General features: G+C 39.6%; 1 protein-coding gene across 2 annotated transcripts in view; it reads right to left on the bottom strand.

The window, feature by feature from the left end:
• Positions 1–1,256: 1,256 nt before the first annotated feature.
• Positions 1,257–21,203, bottom strand: part of LOC137373851 (inactive ubiquitin carboxyl-terminal hydrolase 53-like) — a 116,374-nt gene continuing 96,427 nt past the window's right edge. For both annotated transcript variants that reach the window (XM_068039323.1, XM_068039312.1), the window contains 4 exons: positions 13,751–13,820; positions 12,594–13,606; positions 6,005–6,089; positions 1,257–3,804 (listed from right to left, as the gene is read on the bottom strand). In XM_068039323.1, the coding sequence (XP_067895424.1) occupies positions 6,028–6,089; positions 12,594–13,606; positions 13,751–13,820 (1,145 nt within the window). In that variant the 3' untranslated portion in view covers positions 1,257–3,804; positions 6,005–6,027. The remainder of the gene's footprint in view (positions 3,805–6,004; positions 6,090–12,593; positions 13,607–13,750; positions 13,821–21,203) is intronic.

Genomic DNA, 21,203 nt, shown 5'->3' on the forward strand with positions numbered 1-21,203 from the left:
CACTTTCTCATCCATCGTCTTGTTCAGGAAACCCACTTCCTTGTGACCATTCACATTTAATTGTTACATCACTCAATTTTCCTTCCTGGCTCCCATGCTGACATTGTAAATGGTTCCCTCTCCTGAGATATCAGGAAATTCCCTTCTTTCAAAAAAAATGCTGTAATTACTACCTCACTTGTTTCTACTCTCCCTTATCTGATCGTAACCATAGTACCACCAGTAATAGCTCCTCTTCCCGTCCCCATACCATTAACGCTGGAGTCCTGAAAAGGTCCCTCCTCATCTACATCAGCCACAAAAAAAATGTAGTGATGACACACAGTTCTACCTCTAACACACCTCTCAACCCCTCCACTACCAGTGTTGTCAGATTGCTCATCTAATATCCAGTCTTATATGAACCACAATTTCCTTCAGCTAAACAATGGGAAGATCAAAACCACACAATGCATCCCAAATACAAACTCTGCACCTATGCCACAAATGCCTTCCCTCTCCCAGCAATCTCAGGCTGAACCAGACAATTTCCAACCTTGTCTTCCTATTTGGCCTCAATTTGCACTTTCAATCCCAAAACTTACCCATGTGAAAGGAAGTCTACTTCTACCTCCATAACAAGGCCTCTGATCTTACTGCAGCACATCAGCCATTGAAGTCCTCATCCATGCCTTTGTCACTAATCCAATAATCCTCTGGGCAGCCTCCAGTCCTTCATAAACATCAGATTTTCTAAAACTCTTCACACAGCGTTAACTGCCCATAACCCTGGACTGTGCTAAGATTTATATTGGTTCCTGGTCCTCCAGTACTTCAAATTGAAGTCATCCTCGTGTTTAAATGCCTCCATGGCCTCACCTCCCACTATCTCTAATCTCCTCCAACCACCACACCCCCACTCTCCATCTTGCGCATCATCCTCATTTTTTCCATTATTGGTGGCTGTGCCTTCAGGCATTTCACCCCAATCCTGGAAGACCCTCCTTAAAACACTCTTTGACCATACCTCCTAATATTTCCTTCTGTTGTTTGGCACAGATTTAAAAACATGAACACTCCTACAAAATGCACTGGGATTTTTAAAAATCTAAGTTCTATACACATATGCTTTGTGTTGTGGAACTTCAATTAGTTATTAAATATTTGCAGTCTTGAGTGTTCGCGATATGCAGACATTCCAGTCTTGAGACTGGAAAGCATGTACCTACAGTAAGTAAAGATACTGAAAAAATAGGATGAAAAATACTTTTTCAGGTTTAATACTTTTATCTCTAAGATATTAGTACAAGTAACGGAAAATAACCTTCTTGTACAAGTAAATCATGACTCCACAATATATATATTCAAAGCATAATAAAAATCAATGTTACAAATAATCCCTCATTTTACATAGAAAAATAAATAGACACTCTACTAGCCACAGTTTGGGCTTATGTTCATATTGGTCCTTTTGTATTTAATTGTTCCACAGGCTGCAATAGTCAGATGTTTGGAGTCCAGAATTATTAATTATTTTTACAGCACAATATATTATTTTATAGTCAGGTACATTTAGGATATGTGGTTTATCACAATGATCCTAAAACTCTTAAGGCTTTCTTTTGAGATATTTGTGCAAGTTACCAGTTTCGTTAAAATACTAGCATGCAAAGACACCTTTGATCAGTTAACTGTTCAGTGCACAGCAAAATTCAAGGTTGTTCAGAAGGTATCTAGAAAACCTCACTTTTCATTGGAACCAGTGGAGTTTTAGCCCAAAAGATACAGGAACACTTGGAAAAGATACCAAGACAACTTGGGACAAGAAAATCCATTTTGATACAAAAGTACATTAGAAGCATTTGTTATAAATGGAAATAATATTAAATAATTAATCTGCCTTTCAGGTGACATTTAAGATAAGTAATTTTAAACAAGGAACTCAAATGCCATAAACATGTGTGCATAGTAACAGAAAAACAGAAGTCTACTGTTAATACATAGTATTCTTCAGGTATTGAAAAGATAATTTTTTTATGAAAAAAGTTAGTCAGAGAATATCTACATGCAGATATTAGTATATTAAACAAATAAGTTACAGTACCTCAAATCTCATCGCCTGCATAGAATCTTTCCTCAATGCATGAGAAAATTCTTTTATAGAAAGTTTTTACTAAAAAATGTAAAAAGCAGTTTTTCAGAATTTGTGCCTGGAGAGCTCCATGTGTCCTTGATATACAGTACTTGTATATTTGTATATAGTTACAATTGACCTTCAGTAAATCACATGATTAGGCTTTTGCAGTTTTGAAAGTTCATTTGTAGAAGTGATTAAAAAAAAGTATCCAAACTGCACAGAGGGCAATTATTTGTTTCAAAATGTTTGACATATACAACACGTACATAAAAGCTATAATTTTAGCATAATTATGAATAAAACTGGTTTCTGCAAGCTCATTTGAGAAATACAAATACAGAAAATGCTAAAACCATTTTTCAAATTTCAGAAATAAAAGTTATACCGTTTTGTTTTTGCCACATCCTCAAAGCAGTAATAAGATCTTGGTTTATAGTAATTAGATTCTGTATTTCTTGACTTGCTAGAATGTTTGTTATTTTATATACCAATAAAAAATGTGTTATGCTATGTTTTGGGTAGTTGACAAGAGTATTGGACATTTGGATTGGAGTCTCTGGGAGTGTATCAATATTTGCAAGCATTTCCTCACACATTTATAAAAAGCATTATTTGTTAAAAACTGAACTCGTTAAAAAGCCTCTTCAAACCACTGAAATATTTTGGTTCAGATCTTTTACTCTACCCTGCTGCTTTTTTTCCAATTTTGTTTTAATCAATTAAAAGAACAGAAATTGCTGGAAACACGCAGGTCTGGCAGCATCTGTGGAGAGAGCAGCAGAGTTAACGTTTCAGGTCTGTGACCTTTCATCAAACATTAACCCTGCTTCTCACTCCACAGATGCTGCCTGACCTGAGTATTTCCAGCACTTTGTTTTTAGTTCAGATTGCTAGCATCTTTTTGCTTTCATTAAAAGAATGCATTGTTTTGTGTTCAATGCATAAACCTCCCAACTTTCAAAATATTTTCATTTTCTACACAACTGCATTTTGCTCAAAGATACAAAAGACCAGGTTTTCATGAATTTCATTTGAAATCAATTTCTGCCCATCAACTTTTCCTTTTATGGCAACTTATCAGTTTCCTCAGGTATAAAAAAAAACTTAAAATTCAGCATATTAAAGCAGAAAATTGCATTTAAAGAAAACAAGACAGACTTTATCTGCTTTATCTTGTTTTCTGCAATCAACTTTGCTTAACATTTTCTTGGCATAGGATTCAATACAGCAATATTTGAAATGATTCCTTGTAATAACTCAATTGTGGTTTATACAAAAAAGTTAATATAAACTGATCTTGTGTTAACAACGTACAGAATACAAGTTTTTGGCTGACATTTTTAAAATGTTTGCAACATATCTTCACTATGCACAGTACTGTCTATTCGACAAGGAGCATATGACCGAATCTTTTGACTTTGTCCAACTTCATGAACGACAGCTACCCTCTGCTGGACAATATCTGCAACAATTATTCTTTTCATGACAATTTTGATTGGAGTTCTTTTTGCATTTATTGTCCTCCAGTTATGCAGTCTTTAAAACCAAGTTGGAACTGAGTAAAAGTAGGTTCCATGACCATTTTATTTATGGTTTATCTCACTTGTCAAGTTTTTGGGATGCAATTAGTGATGTCTTTAATTCTATATATGCCAAATGGCACACGAGGCAGAACATCTATCCATAACCTGGAAAAATAAAATCAAAAATGAAAGTGATCCGAAGCTGTACAAATATAATAGCACATATACAGCACCCACTTAAATGCAGAAAGTGCTGGAAATACTCAGCAGTCCAGCAGCATCAATGGAGAGAGTGTTAACGTTTCAGGTCGATGACCTTTCAGCATTTAAAAAAAAAGTTTTCATTATTGATTTAGGAGGTTGTTAAAGCTTCTGATATTTAGGAATAGTAGGCCCAACACTAAAGAATAGACATAGATCAGTAATAGCATTCTCCTGAAGGGTGTAAAAAGTTCACACTTACACTTGTCCAGTATCAATTAGATTCAATTTCTAATGTTCCTAAAATATATTAGCTAGTCCCAAAATTATCAGACTTGTTTATAGTCATATCTCCCTCTTTGTACCAGCACTGATTAATCTGCTTTGTACTTGTGGTTATATGGAAAATCTTAGTTAAGAAAAATCTGAGATTGATAGTGCACTATCTTATGCAATTTGAGAATATTCATAATTATAGATGCTATAAATACTACAGTAATAATGGATATACATTTGATTCACAGTTCCATTTCAATTTTTAAAAATACTATTTTTAAACAGAATTAGTTGAAGTAATGATGAAAAATTATATGACATGCAATCACAGCTTCCTACTTCAAAGCATGAAAGAAAATATGGTATTAAAAACAATACTGGACTGCAATGTAAGCATGATGGCCACTGTCTCAAGCTGAACCAGAGTCTTGGCAGCCCCACATCCTCTGAATCAAAGACCACATTCTTTTCACCTCCATATCATCACTCATCTCGAACCCCAAACTTAGTCCATCTGCTGCTAAAACAATCATCCATGCTTGTGTTACCTTCAGACTTAACTATTCCAAAGCTCTCCAGGCTGGTCTCCCAACTTACCACGAAAAGCAGTTGAGGCCAAATCATTAAATATATTCAAGAAAGAGTTAGATATAGTTCTCAGGGCTAATGGGATCAAGGAATGCGGGGAGAAAGCGGGAACAGGTTACTGAGTTTGGATGATCAGCCATGATTGTATTGAATGGCGGAGCAGGCTCGAAGGGCCGAATGGCCTACTCCTGCTGCTAATTTTGTCTTTAACTTCCTGAGCACCCTGACCTACAGTGATTCACTGTTCAACCTCATTTCCAGGCAGTGTTATCCACAGAAGAGGAAATAAGTGAGTGAAGAACTTCCAGGTTAATGACAATATTATGCTGCAACAAGACTCCAGCAACAGTTTAAGCGGTATAGCTTTATCTTGTATGCAGTAATATTGTCTGCAAATTTTTAATACTTTTAATTCCTTGACACAGATAGTAGAAGGCAACTTGTGCTAAACCCAATGTTGTTAAATCAGCCAATCAGTTCATGTGATTTACTGAGAGATTTCATTATTAACCATTTACTTTATCTCCGGATGGAGCAGGTAAAATTGAGCATTTGCTGTTTCGGGGGCCATGGGTATAAATATCCATTGTACTATCTTGGTAGTATCACTGAAATCAAGGTGAGTCACAGCACCATTGGAACAGACCTAAGATGATGTTGCCTTCCCAACTTCACAGTTAGATATGGCACATTGTCAGGCAAGTCTCCCACCTGCCAAGAGTGAGGAAAAATTAATTTTGCCACATGAACATTGATTTTAAACTCTAATATGGTTAAGGTTTAATAAATTTCACTTTTCTTCTTTAAACCTAAAGAAAACCTGGTGTGCTCATTTCTTTACCTTATAATGGAAAGCTGTGAACGAGGATTCACAAAGTGGGACTTCAAAACACTGTTTAAAATTAAACCCTGTTACAATAAGACCAGGTGAAGACAGTAGAAGACCCCTAGACACCTTTCTCATCTGGTTGTAACACACATGAACACAGAAGCATTTGTGGATTGCCATTCAAATATTTTATGCACTAATGTGGGTACATAAGCACTTCTTCTGTTATATCAAGGAGAGTGGCTATATTGCAGATATATGAAATGATCTTAATGCTTGTGGTTGAGTACATGGCACCCACTTTCCCAAGAACTCTAGATCACAAGATAAGACCAAATGAAGATGCCCTTTATTCAAAGTGGCCTTGTGACTTAGAAATAATCTCATCCCTCAATTCCACTGCCGTAGCCAGCTGCTTCTTAAATATAACAGCATATTCAGATTACACAATGCTGAGATGTTGGGAAATACCTGGTTCAGTTTCACAGTACCAATTAAAAATGGGAATTTCCTTTTCTGGGGTTATGCATCATTTGAGATGTATTCACAGATGAACCTGTATAAAGAACAGTTCACAATTATAGGTCATCAACTATATATTGAAAATTAAATCTTAATCATGTTTGAATGAGATTGAACCAATTTACTTTATAAATGAACTAAACATAAAATAACTATGAACCGTTTAGAAGATACCTTTTTCAAAATCTATTTTGTCATTAATCCTCTCTCTTACCGTATCAAAAACATCTACAAGACTACACATATTCTCACTCAAAAAAGGTTGTTTTTTGCCTAATTTCTATTATAATATTGTTAATGGCTCCCTTGCCTCAGATACTGACCCCATCCCCTTCAAATTTGCCATTATCACACCTATTCCTCAAAATACCCAACTTTGGCTCTTCTATACCGCCCCATCTCTAATCATCTCCCTTTCCTCTTCAAAATTTTTGAAGATTTTATTGCCTCTCAAATCTGTGCTCATCGTTTCCACAACTCCAGGCTTGAAACTTTTCAATCAGGTTTGTGCCCCTGCCACATATCAAAGTCACAAATTACACATTGTGTGACTGCGACCATGGTGCACACTCTCTCCTTATTCACCCTGACCCGTCTGCATTGAAACCACACCATTCTTCCCTCAATGCCTCTCCACTGGGTGGGACTTTCCTCGTCTGGTTCCATCATCATCTACCTAGTCAAAGCCAGAGAATCACTACAATAGCTTCTCTGCCTGTTCCAATACGGTTGCCTCTTGTGTCAACCAAGGATCTATCCTGGGGTTCGCTCCCATTCCTCATCTACATGCTGCTCCTCAGTGACATCTGAAAACATGGTAGGTCTCACATGCATGCTGACAACAACCAGCTCTGCCTCACCAATACCTCCTTCAAACCCTCCACATTCTGTAATTTATCACGCTGTTTGTTTGACATCCTGTCTTGGTCAAGCAGAAATTTCCAACTAAACATTGGAAAGACTGTCTTTCATAAACTCACTTCCCTAGTCAAAAACGCCATCTCTCTCTCTCTGTCATTGCCCTGAATATGTAGTGAATCAGGCCATGAGCAAACCAGCTCCCCCAGAGGAGACTGAATTGGCACTGTAGGCAGATGACCAGGAGGTCTGTCTGCCCGAGACTTTCTTTGGAAAGTTAGAAGAGCCAGGGAATGAGTTAAATGGATCTTCCTTAGCTGAGGCTCAGTGAGCTGACCCACTATTGAGAGAGAGTTAGCACAGGCTGCCCAGTCTGAAATTGAAGCAAAGGGAGTCCCTGATTGCTACTATTTAAATAATGAGGTACTGATGAGGAAATGGAGTTTTCCTCACAGACCTGAGAGCAAGGAGTGGACAGTGGTTCAACAGTTAGTGGTGCCGCAGAGGTACCAGAGAGAAATATGAAAATGGCCCATGAGATTACAGTGGCTGTACATGGCAGTATACGAAAAACCAAAGCCTGCATAAGACAGCAGTTTGACTGGCCAAAACTTCACAAAGATGTGGAGGAGTACTGTAGGAGTTGCCACATGTGCCAGGTTGAGGGGAAAACCCAACTTAGTGAAATCTGCACCCCTAAGTCCTGTATCGGTGTTTGGAGGACCCTCCAGCAGATGGCTGATGAACTGTAAGGGACCGCTGCCAAGAACAAAAGGGGACAGACAGGCACAAAGCTGGCAAAAGATTAGAAAGGAAAAGGGGAAAAAGGGAGCAAGAGGGTAGGTGAAAGGAAATTCGGGAGGAATCCTGGATGAAAACACCTACTGTCTGGTCAGCCAACCCCAAAATGTTTGAAAATTAGACTCCACATCCTCTTATGTAAATTCAGACACCAAAGGCACCCCACCAGAGTTGTTAATAGCATTTACAGGAACCTCCAGAGACAAAAAGTCCTCAAGAGGGCAGAGAAACCATGAGAGTGCTGCATCACCTATCCGAAGTGCCACAGGGGAGTGCAGTCGAATCGCGACAAATACCTGCAAGCAGAAGTGTCCCAGAGGACAAGGGGAAGATTAGCAAAGAATCCTCCCCCAGAGTCAGCAGAAAAGAGAACCAGCCATCCCCCAAGGTGAAAAGCCCTTGGATAACTTATTAAAAGCACTGACTGAGAGTGTTGAGTGGAACTGCCCATTGTCGCCGCCCCTGAGCAGAACTCCAACCTAGGGCTAATTAAATCTACCCCTCCCCCTGCAGACCTCAACAAGAACAAAGACACCTTAGGCACTCATGAAAATGTACAAACTGAAACACTTCCCCAAAAACCACATGTTCATTGGAATGCCAAAAAGGGCAGTTTAAAGCAGCACTGCTACCAAGAAAAGACATGCTGCAACAACTGTTACGATTTCTCAATGTATTAGAGAGAAGCATGTGTGTTTTCCTGTATTTATCTTCTCTCTAGTCCTGCTCATGAAAAAAAAAAATCACATTTCATTCCACTGGGTGTGGAGGTGTCATGAAGACCCCCACCTGCTAAGAATGAGGCATAGTAATTTTATTATATGAACCTTAATTTTAAACTGTTGCTGGAATGAAGAAATTACTTGTTTTACAGACACTCGGCTGGAGGACATTTGCATACGAAAAGACAGTGCTTGGAGAGACAAAAGAATTGCTCACTAATTCAATTAACAGAGATCGGGCTGGGCAATGGTGATCCACATCTTGTCAGGGTGGGAGACAGCACTACACCCCTCTCCACCAAGAGCTTTGGAAGCTGCTAACACAGGAGTGGTTAAGCCAGCTGGTCATATGACTAACCGGCTGGTCCAGGCTTTTAGAACTAGACACAGGTCAGTTTGAAGACAGACTGCAACTGAACCTGGAACAAGACAGCCTCGCCCATAGCTGGAGCTCTCACTTTCTCATAAGCCTCCGGATCCACTGAAGTCACTTAACCCTCAAGAGACAGAAGACTCCTACACAGAAACAAGTTAAAGCATGCACTAGGCCCCAAACAGCAAGACTTACCAGCAACCAAAGACTCCACACTGAACTCAAAGGACAAGTAATTACAACCCAACTATTGCCTCAAACTTTTCCCTTTATTCTTTCTACTTTTTCTGTCTCTATCTGCGTGCGTTTATCGCGTATGCATGCTAGCATGGTTGCGTCGCATATTCGTAGTCGTTAACCAGAGCTCAAGATTAAGAAACTTCCACCTTTCTTGTTTAAATCTAAGAACACCTGTCTGATTTGATTCTTTGCCCTGCAATTGGAAAACAGTGAACAAGGATTCACTGAGAGGGAGCTAAAAACAGTGTTTTTAAAAATTAAACCCTGTTACGGTTAAACCAGGCAAAGGCTAAGAGGAAACCCCTAGCCCCCTCCTCACCTGGCCGAACACTAAACTGAGCAATTGTTCCTTAGAGGGCAAGACTAGGGAATTAATGATAAACAAGGAAACGCAGAGGCTTTGAAATATTTTGCATCCATCTTCACAGTAAACGACACAAAAAGCATCCAAAGAATAGTAGAAAATCAGGAGGCAAAAATGGAGGAACTTAAAACAAATCACTAGAGAAAAACTAATAGGAATACTAATGGCACTAAAGGCCAAGTTCCCTGGACCTGATAGCCTGCATCTGAGGGTCTTAAAGTAAGTGGCTGCAGAGATAGTGGATGCATTGGTTGTAATCTTTCATAATTCCCTAGATTCTGGAAAAGTCCCAGTGGATTGAAAAACCACAAATGTAACACCTTTGTTTAAGAAAGGAGACAGAAAGCTGGAAACTATAGGCCAGTTAGCCTAATGTCTGTTGTTGGGAAAATACTAGAATCCATTATTGAAGTGGTAGTATCAGGACATTTAGAAAATCACAATACAATCAGGGAGTCAACATAGTTTTGTGAAAGGAAAATCATGTTTGACAAATTTATTACAGTTCTTTGAGGATATCACAAGCAAGGTGGATAAAGGGGAAGCAGAAGATGTAGTGCATTTGGATTTCCAAAAGGCATTCAGCAAGGTGTCACCTAACAGGTTATTATACAAGGTAAGAGCTTATTAGTGTTTGGGGTGATGCATTAGTATGGATAGAGGATTGGCTAAATAGCAGGTATCAGAGTCGGGTTAAACGAGTCATTTCTAGGATGGCAAACTGTAACTAGTGGAGTGCCACAGGGACCAGTGCTGGGGCCTCAACTATTTATGATCTATATTAACGACTTGGATGAAGGGACTGACTGTATTGTAGCCAAATTTGCTGACGATAGGAAGGTAGATAGGAAAACAAATTGTGAAGAGGATAGAGTTGGCAAAGGGATATAGATAGGTTAAGGGAGCGGACAAAAATTTGGCAGCTGGAGTATAATGTTAATGATTTGAACTTAAATGTGGGAGGCATGATTGGAACATTTGCTGATGACAAAAATTGATGAAGAGGATAGCTGTAGACTCCAGAAAGCTATCAGTGGCTTGGCTGAGTGGGCAGAAAAGTGGCAAATGGAATTCAATCCAGGTAAGTGTGAGGTAATGCATCAGGGGAGGGCAAATAAAGCGAGGGAATACACAATAAGCAGGAGGCTACTGAGAGGGTTAGAAGTGACAGATCTTGGAGTGCATGTCCACAGGTCCCTGAAGGTGGCAGGACAGGTAGATGGAGCGGTGAAGGCATATGGAATGATTTCCTTTATTGGCCGAGGTATAGAATGCAGAAGCAGGGATGTAATGCTGGAACTGCATAAAATGCTGGTTAGGCCACAGCTGGAGTACTGCGTACAGTTCTGATCACCACATTACAGGAAGGACATAATTGCTCTGGAGAGAGTACAGAGGAGATTTAAAAGAATGCTGCCAGAGCATGAAAGTTGCAGCTATGAGGAAAGATTGGATAGGCTAGGGTTGTTTTCCTTACAACAGAGGCGGCGGAGGGGTGACTTAATTGAGGTATGCAAAATTATGAGGCCTAGATAGACTGGAAGCACCCGTTTTCCTTAGTGGGGAAGTCAATTACCAGGGGTACAGATACAAGGTGATTGGGAGAAGGATTATAGGGGAAATGAAGAAAAACCTTTTCACCCAGAGGGTGGTGGACGTCTGGAATTCACTGCCAGGAATAGTGGTGGAGGCAGAAACCCTCAATTCTTTTAAAAGGTACCTGGACATGCACCTGAGGTGCTGTTAACGGCAAGGCAATGGACCAGGTGTTGCAAGGTGGGATTAGATTGGGTGGTGCGATCACGACTGAAATTTTCCTATGTTTCTATGTCGAAAACTGTGAGGTTGTACACTTTGGAAGAATCGAAAAGCAGATTATTTAAATGGAGAGAAACTGTAGACTGCTGCAGTAGAGGACCTGGGTCTCCTTGTCCATGAATCATAAAAAGTCAGCATGCAGGTACAGCAAATTGAATGTTGGCTTTTATTGCAAGGTGGATGGAGTATAAAAGTAGGAAAGTCTTGCTACAACTGTACAGGGCACTGGCGAGACTACACCTAAAGTTCTGTGTACAGTTTTGGTCACCTTATTTGAGGGTGATACTTGCATTGGAAGCAGTTTAAGAGAAGGTTCATAGGTTGATTCCTGGGATAAGGATAAGTCTTATGAGGAAAGGCTGATTAAGTTGGAGCTATACTCATTGCAGTTTAGATGGATGAGAGGTGATCTTATTGAAATATAAAAGATTCTGAGGGGGCTTGACAGGAGAGATGCTGAGAGGATGTTTACCCTCCTGGGGGAATCTGGAACGAGGGGGCACAGTTCAAATTAAGGGATCTCCCATTTAAGACTGAGATGAGGAGGAATTTCTTGTCAAATGGTCAGTAGCATTTGGAATTTTTTCCCCAGCGAGCAGTGAAGGCTGGGCCATTGAATATATTCAAGGCTGAGTTAAACAGATTTTTGATCCACAAGGGAGTTAAGGGTTATTGGGGGCAGGGGGGGGGGGTGGGGGGGAGGTGTGCAGGAAAATGGAGTTAAGGTCACGATCAGATCAGCTATGAATGGTGGAGCAGGCTCGAGTGGCCAAATGGCCTACTCCTGCTCCTCTTTCTTATGTTTTTATGATTTCAATCACTACTATTAGCTGACGTGCCTTCAGCTGCTTGGGTCAGAGGCTCTGGAAATCCCGGCCCTAAGCCTCTCTCTTTTTCTTGAAGGTGCTACTTAAAACCTACATCTTTCTCCAAGCTTTTGGTTACTTAATAGATCCTTGGTGTCAAATTTTGTTTAATAATACTCTAGTAAATATCAAGTATTGTCATGAGGTGTAGTAGACATCCCAAAATAGTGCTACGATAATTTCTAATCACAAAACTTTTGAAGATGTGGGCTTCCTTGCATCTTAAGTAGCATTTATTGTAAATGTATGTTATGTGCATAGTTTATTCACAATCTATGGAATCTATGCAGCTAAAAGCTGTCTGCAGCTTTTCTAACTAAATTTTATATAATTATTTAAATACAGGCATATTTCTGCATATTCACACTCAGTTAAACATGAACAGCTATAATACATTGCAGATTGAGCATTATCTCAAACAGAAACATGTGCTAATATTTCAGGGGTGTGACTTCAACAGTTGTCCAACTGGTTCTAATTTTCAAACCCAACTCACCTTGAAAGGGATTTCCTGCTCCCTGCTTGGATTCATTTGCTTTCATATCTGCAAAGTAGAGTTTTGGTCTCTCATGGTACTTGACTCTGTAAGTATCAGTCATGCAACTATCCACAGAAAAATAGGTTGTTGGAGCAACAGGTTTATCCTGCCCTGCTGAAGCAGCATTGGTTTCAAGCTTTGCAGAATCGTCAGGCACATTTATTACCCCATCGCGTGAGAACTCATGATCAGAGCCTTCTGAAGGATTTGAAACCTGCCCTAGTCCAAAGGTCCTCTTAGGCACCTCATTCAGAGGCACCATTGCATCATCTGTAAACCTGGATTTTACGCATGCAGTCACTTTAGTCAAAATAGAAACATTTTCCTTTTGCTCCCTTACCGGCTTGACATTTAAAGTATTGCTGTCCAAACTGGATTGGGCTCTCCGATTATACATCTTTGGAGGCAAAGGTGGTGGCGATGACCTTTCGTGACAGGCAGATGCTAGGAGGTTATCTCTCATTTCACAACCACGGTGTGAACTCAGTCCTCCAGATAGCAGGCATAGATTGAACTGAGAATTGTCAGAGGAACTGTTGGCTGGATGCATATGTACTGGTGATTCAGATGGTGATGCTGCTGCATTTATTTCCACATGCTGAGATTGGGAAGGAAACCTATGAACTGCAGAACCCAGTGAGGCTTGCAAACTGTGACCAGAACTTTTCCCATAAGCAACAACTGAAACCTTCAAGTCTTTGCATGGAAATACACAATGATCTTGTGGCACAGATATATCCTCGCTGTTGGACTTGGTTGAGAAATTTGAAGCTGGTTTGTCTGTGGAGGGTTGTTTCAATTGCTGCTGTGGTGGATTTGCATTATCCCTACAGTACCTGTTGTTCTGCAAGTTCATTCCAGATGACTCTTGGAACAAAGTTTTTTGCTTAGGAAAGGGAGAAGATTTCCTGGCTCTTTCTAATGAAGGTGATGCTTGGCCTTTACCAAACCTGTCTATATCAAACAGTGATCTAAGAAAAAAAAAACAAAAGGTTAACTTAACATTGCAAGTTGAATTTCTCTCCTAGTATGTTCGAAGTATTCCTCTCCAGAATTAAAGGGTCTTCAAAAATGTTTTGAATAAAGCTTACTAAATTTACTGCAACACCAATTACCTTTGCACATTAGGTCTGTTAACAATCTCATCTCTTGGTTTGTACTCATTTTCTCGTAGTTCAGCTGTGACTGAAAAGGAACAAAAGATATTTTGCCAGTTTACGTAACTACAAAAAATTAATTCTTTTAGTGCAGTCAGAGAATATTAAATAATCTGTTCTAGCTATTAAAAGCACATTCTGAAATCAAAATATCAGGTCATACTCAGAGGGAATATTGATGAAATATGAAATGAACTGGAGGAATTATGAAGTAAAAGTAAACTGTTGAACTAAGCTATAGGAAAAAGGACACTTTGCTAGTCAGGTCAGGTGATCCCCTCCTGTACTGCCAATCAACATGATTGTTGAAGAAGGGATTAATGATGTCTGGAATCAGCTTGAGGAGGCACATTGGCATGTAAAACATGTTAATGATTCCCATCGCCAAAAATTGGGCTAGCAAAGGCTTTTGCAGACAGACTGACTCCGAAGCTTAGTGAAATAACACCTATTATCAAAATGTTGCATAATGGCATCCGAATGTGGTCCAATGGTAACCACGTCCTGGGACACTGCATGAACACACCAGGGGAAAGCATCTTGAGTCAACTGACTGAAACCCAGCTTGATGAGTTTTTTTCTTAGAGATTTCTGAGAGCGGGAGCGAGTGTCAGAAAGCCATTCCAGCCAGAGAAGCTGAGAGATCGATCCAGCTAAAGCACAGCCCTGCCAGCACCATCATTAAACTAGCGGCAGAGAGATTGCAAGGTGACCTTGAAAACTCCCCATCTGGGAAACTGAAACAGGAATTCCACCACCAACTTCGGACTGAATTGTAACCAAAGGAGTCTGAGAGACTTCATCAATTCCAAGAGGAGGAACATTCAGGCCTGCAATGCAGTTAAAAACTTCTGGCAGAAAACCAAGGAGGTTTCAAAATGAACTCTCTTTACAACAATTGGACTCTAATTACATATAACCCTCTACTCTCTTTTTGTGTGTGCATATATGTGAATGCATGAATGGTGAGGTTGAGAATATTTTCAGGCATTGTTTCAATAAATCGTTACCTTTTTAAAGCTAAAAAAAAAACTGTTGTCGGTTTTTGACCCTTAAACACTTGGACTAAAACACTACTTTTAAAACACTATCTGCGGTCAGTTGAAAGGTGAGAAGTGGAAGCCACCCACACCATTTCCCACCTGTTTGTAACAACTATAAAATGCTTATAGATGTCATTACATTAAATAAAATAATTGATCATTTGTGCTGTTGTGAATGGATGAAGAATAATTTGTAAAAGCACAAATAAATGACACTCCTCAGAAATGGAAGTTAACCAGAAAAGTTACCTTTTGCAAAACATGAATGCCTTCAATGCCCCAGATAGAAATGGAAATTTTTACACATAGCTATCATTTGGCCCTCTAACTCACGATGAACTTAGATACTGTTTGCACTGCTTTTAAAAGTTATTTTCCTGCCTTCGAGATTATCCTATTTTCCAGCTTTTTCTCTATATCTTATATTAATTTTTAATAATCACACCCAGTATTTTTAAATGGTATAATCAATTTAGTATATATCAACACTTGCAGGAAAGCATTCCACATTCCAATAAACTCTGTGAAAAATTTTGCTCACCCTTTTATGCGTTTAATGTTTATCACCATCACAAACTCCCATCTTTGATTTTTTTTTTAATTTGTTTATCTTGGCTATTCCTTTTGTCATATTGAACACCTACATCATATCTTCTCAGTTTGAACAAATAGTTCCAAACTGCATTGCAATTTTTATTCTAAGTTGCTCATAGGATATGGGTATCAGCAACGCTGCATTTATTGCCCATTCTAGTTGCTCTGAAAAAGTGGGTGCTGGGCCGAGAACAACAGTGTGGAACTGGACAAACCAATTAGATTTTTAAACAAATAATCAGGCAGCCATTTTTTCTGGTGTCATCTATCCCACTTTACCAGTTTTTTAAAATCCAATTTCACAACTTGGCATCCTGGACTTGAACTCTTAAATTCCAGGTTACAAGTCCAGTACTATCACAACCATTTTACCAAGTCCTAAATAACTCAGGGCCTTCATCGGTCATATGGTCATGATAAATAGCACTGTCTCCAGAACTACTATATACCCCGAAAGTAATACGGCTAAAATTGCACACAACATTCCAGATGTGGCCTAACCATTCTGCACAGGTTCAACATGATTTTTTTTTAAATTAGGAACCGGGAGTCAATGCAAACCAATTAAGTACAAGGATGATGGCCAAGTAGGTCAGGAAATAGGCAGCAGGGTTCTGGATGAGCTGAAGTTTATATTGGGAGAAGAAAAAAAAGGACTTGCATTTATATAGCACTTTTTTAACACCACAGATTGTTCAAAAGTGCTTTAGAACCGATTAAGTAGGCATCGTTGTAATGCAGGAAACACACTAGCCAATTTGCACATAGCAAACTCCCATTAAGACCAGATAATGTGCGAGAGATGTTGATCGAGGGATAAATGTTGGCCAAGACACCAAGGATACATCTTCCCTGCTCTGCTTCAGAACAGTGCCACGGGTTCTTAAACACCCACCTGAGGTGGCAGAAGGAGCCCTTGGTTTAGCGCGTCATCTAAAAAACCCCATCCAACCGTGTAGCACCCCCTCAGTACTGCACTGGAATGTCAGCACTGATTTTTGTGCTCAAGTCCTGGAGGGGGGTTTGTGCCCACAACCTTCCGACTTAGAGGCGTGTGTGCTATCAACTGCTGACACTTAAATGGAGGATTAAGCGGCCAGACAGGAGATCATTGGAGTAGACAATGGAGTTAAATGGATGGTTGAGGTAAAAGAGAATTGAGGGGTATAGAGAGAGAAATTAAGCCATTTATTTGCCTTTGCAAATTGCATTTGATAATGCTCAAAACTACATATTCATAAAACATTAACAGCACAATGTGCTTTGTTACTGTTAGATGATTCAATTCATAAATGGTAGCAAAAAGTAGGCGATAGCACGATTTAAATTTAAAGAAGCTGCAATGTACTGCAAACATGAATCACAGAGGTGTTTAATGAGACATCAAATGCAATTATTTGACCAACTACATAATTTAATTCAAAGTACATATGAATACAAACATATGAACTAGGAGCAGAAGTAGGCCATTCAGCCCCTTGAGCCTGCTTCGCCTTTCAATAAGATCATGGCTGATCTGTTTGAGTCTCGAATTCCACACTCCAATCTACCCGATAACCTTTGATTCCCTTGCCTAATAAGAATCTATGTACCTCCGCCTTTAAAATATTCAATGACCCCATCTTCACCACCTTCTGAGGCAGAGTTCCAAAGTCGCACAACCCTCTAAGAAAAATTCTCATCTGTCCTAAAAGAGTGACCCTTAAGTTTAAAACAGTGCCCCCTAGTCCTGGACTCACCCACAAGAGGAAACATCCTTTCCACATCCACCTTGTCAAGACCATTCAGGATCTTACGTAATTCAATCAAGTCTCCCCTCACTCTTCTAAACTCCAGTGAAAACAAGCCCAGTCTGTCCAACTTTACCTCATAAGACAATCTGCTCATTTCAGGTATCAATTTAGTAAACCTCCTCTGAACTGCCTCCAATGCATTTACAGCCTTCTTTAAATAAGGAGATCAAAACTGCACACAGTATTTGAGATGTGATCTCACCATTGCCCTGTATAACTGAAGCATGACATCCTTACTTTAATTTTCAATTCCGCTCGTAATAAAGGATAGCATTCCATTAGCCATCTTTATGACTTGCTGTACCTGCATACAAACCTTGTGACTCATGCACTAGAACACCAAGATCCCTCTGAATCTCAGAATTCTGCAATCGTTCTCCGTTTGAGTAATACTCTGCTTTTTTTATTCTTCCGACCAGTGAACAACTTCACATTTTCCCACATTATACTCCATCTGCCAGATTTTTGCCCACTCACTCAACCTATCAGTCTGCAACCTCCTTATGTCCTCTTCACAACATTCCTTCCTGCCCATCTTTGTGTCATCTGCAAAGTTAGCTACCAAGCCATTGCTCCCCTCATCGAAGTCATTGATATAAATTGTTAAAAGTTGAGGCCCTAGCACAGACCACTGCAGGACTCCCCACTAGCCACATCCTGCCAACCAGAAAAGGGCGAATTTATGCATACTCTGTTTTCTGCCAGCTAGTCAATCTTCTATCCATGCTAAATATGTTACCCCCTACACCATGAGCTCCTACTTTGCACAATAACCTTTTATGTGGCACCTTGTCAAATGCCTTCTGGAAATCCAAGTACAGTATGTCAATGAGCTCCCTTAATCCACAGCACATGTTACTCCTTCCAAGAACTCCAACAAATTGGCTAAACATGATTTCTCTTTCACAAAGCCATGCTGACTATTCCCGATTACCTTGAGTTTTTCTAAGTTCCCAGCTATAACCTCTGTAATGATCGATTTGAACATTGTCCCCACGACAGATGTCTAGCTAACTGGCCTATAGTCACCCGTTTTCTGCCTCCCCACTTCTTGAATAGAGGGGTTATATTTGCTACTTTCCAGTCTGATGGAACCGCTCCAGAATGCAGCGAATTTTGAAAAAGTAACACCAACACATCTATCTCATTAGCCACCTCTTTTAAGACCCTAGGATGAAGCCCATTAGGACCCGGGGACTTGTCAGTCTGCAGCTTCATCAGTTTGCTCAGTACCATTTCCCTAGTGATTGTAATTTCATCAAGTTCCTCTATTCCTTCCACCTCCTGATTTACTGGAATGTTTTGTATCCTCTGTAGTTAAGACAGAAGCAAAATATTTGTTCATCTGCCATTTCCTTATTATCTACTAACTTCCCATTCTCACTCTCTAGAGGACCAACATTCACTTTACTTTTTTCCTTTTTAAATACCTGTAGAAACTCTTATCTGTTTTTACATTTCTAGTTAGCTTCCTCTCATATTCTAATTTCTTTCTCCTGATTAACCTTTTAGTCATTCTCTGCTATATATATTCTGACCTGCCACTCATCTTTGTGCAATTATATGCTTTTTCCTTAAGTTTGATATTTTCCTTAACTTTAGTTAACCACGGATGGTGGGACCTCCCCTTAGAATTTTTCTTTATAGTAGTATAGTAATCAGTGTAGGAGGGAGGGCATCAGATTTCTGAGGCATTGGGACCTGTACAAGATGGACGGACTACACCTCAACAGGACTAGAACCAATACCATTGCAGGGAGATTTGCTAGTGCTGTTGGGGAGGGTTTAAACTAGCTTGTCAGGGGGATGAGAACCTGAAGGGTAGCTCAAACTGGAAGGAAATAAAGCTGATAACAGGAGGTAGAAAAGTAGCAAGTGATGTTAGAAGGCAGGCGAAACAAAGGCAAGCAACTAGGTTTAGAATGCAGAATGTCAAGCAAACAAGGTTAAGGGCACTCTACCTGAATGCAGGCAGCATTTGCAACAAGGTAGATGATTTAAAGGCACAAATAGAGGTTAATGGGTATGATCTAATTGCCATTACCGAAACATGGCGACAGGATGACCAAGACTGGGAACTAAATATTCAAGGATATTCAATATTTAGGAAGGACAGGAAAAAAGGAAAAGGAGATGGCGTTGTGCTAAGAAGGGATGGGATCAGTATATTAGTAAGGGAGGATTTCAGATTGAAAGAACAAAATGTGGAATCTGTTTGGGTGGAGCTAAGAAATGGCGAGGGGCAACAAACATTGGTAGGAGTTGTTTATAGGCCACTAAACAGTAGTGGTAGTGTGGGGCATGGTATTAATAAGATTAAAGAAGCATGTAGCATGGGTAATACAGTAAAACTGGTGACTTCAATCTGCACAAAGACTGAGTAAACCTAGTGAACACTAATGCTGTGGAAGATGAGTTTCTGGAGTGTGTTAGGGATGGTTTTCTATGGCAGTATGTTGAGGAACTGACTACAGAACAGGCCATTTTAGATCTATTATGATGTAATGAGAAAGGGCTAATTAATAATCTTGTTGTAAAAGAACCTTTAAGGATGAGTGACCATAATATGATAATGTAAAATTCTATCTTTGAAAGTGAGGTAGTTCAATCTGAAGGCAGGGTGTTAAATTTAAACAAAGGAAATTCTGAAGGTATGAGGGGCAAACTGACTGAGGTGGATTGGGAAAATACATTAAAAGGTATGACAGTGCACAGACAATGGATAGTCTTCAAAGAATTATTACAGTTTACAGCAATTATACACTCCTTCAAGGCACAGAAACCTCAAAAGTAAAGGCAGTCAACTGTAGTTATCAAAGGAATTTAAGGATCGTAGAAGATTAAAAGAAAAGGCCTATAAAGTTGTCAGAAATAGCATTAAACCAGAGGATTGAGAGGATATTAGAATACAGCAAAGGAGGACCAAGAAAATGATAAAGGGAGAATAGAATATAAATGTAAACTAGCAAAAAACAAAAACCAGACTGTAAAAGCTTCTTTAGCTACATAAAAAGGAAACGTATGGCTAAAATAAATGTAGGTCCATTACAGGCAGAGTCAGGACAATTTATAATGGGAAACAGAGAAATGGCAGAGAAGCTAAATGATTATGTGTCTGTCTTCACTGAGGAAGATACAAGAAATCTCCCAGAATTAGAGATCAAAGGGACGAGGGAGAATGAGGAATTGCAGAAAATTATTAGTAAGAAGGTTGTGCTGGAGAAATTAATGAGGCTGAAGGCTGATAAGTCCCCAGGACCTGATATTCTACATCCCAGAGTGTTGAAAGAGGTAGCTATGGAGGATAGTGGATGCATTGATCATCGTCCAAAATTCTGTAGATTCTGGAACGGTTCCTGCAGATTAGAAGGGAGAGAGAAAACAGGGAACTACAGACCTGTTAGCCTTACATCAGTAGTAGGGAAAACATAAGAATCTATTCTAAAGGATGTGATAAATGGACACTTGGATAATAATGATCTGATTGGGCAGAGTCGACATGGATTTATGAATGGGAAATCATGTTTGATGAACCTGTTGGAGTTTTTTGAGGATGTTACTAACAGAATTGATAAAGGGGAGTCCGTGGACGTAGTATACGTGGATTTTCAGAAGGCTTTTGATAAAAGTCCTCCACAGGAGGTTGGTTAGCAAAATTAAAGCACATGGGATAGGAGGTAATACACAGGCATGGATTAAGGATTGATGAACAGGTATAGAACAGACAGTAGGAATAAACAGGTCATTCTCACGTTGGCAGGCTGTGACTAGCAAGGATCAGTACTTGGGCCCCAGCTGTTCACAATATATATCAATGATTTGGATGTGGGGACCAAATGTAATATTTCCAATTTCACAGATGACACAAAACTAGGTGGGAATGTGTTCTAAGGAAGATGCAAAGCTGCTTCAAGGGGATTTGGACAGACTTAGTGAGTGGGCAAGAATGTGGCAGATGGAATATAATGTGGAAAAATGTGA

Source organism: Heterodontus francisci, chromosome 1 (genome assembly GCF_036365525.1).
Source record: "Heterodontus francisci isolate sHetFra1 chromosome 1, sHetFra1.hap1, whole genome shotgun sequence".
NCBI classification, from domain to species: Eukaryota; Metazoa; Chordata; class Chondrichthyes; order Heterodontiformes; family Heterodontidae; genus Heterodontus; species Heterodontus francisci.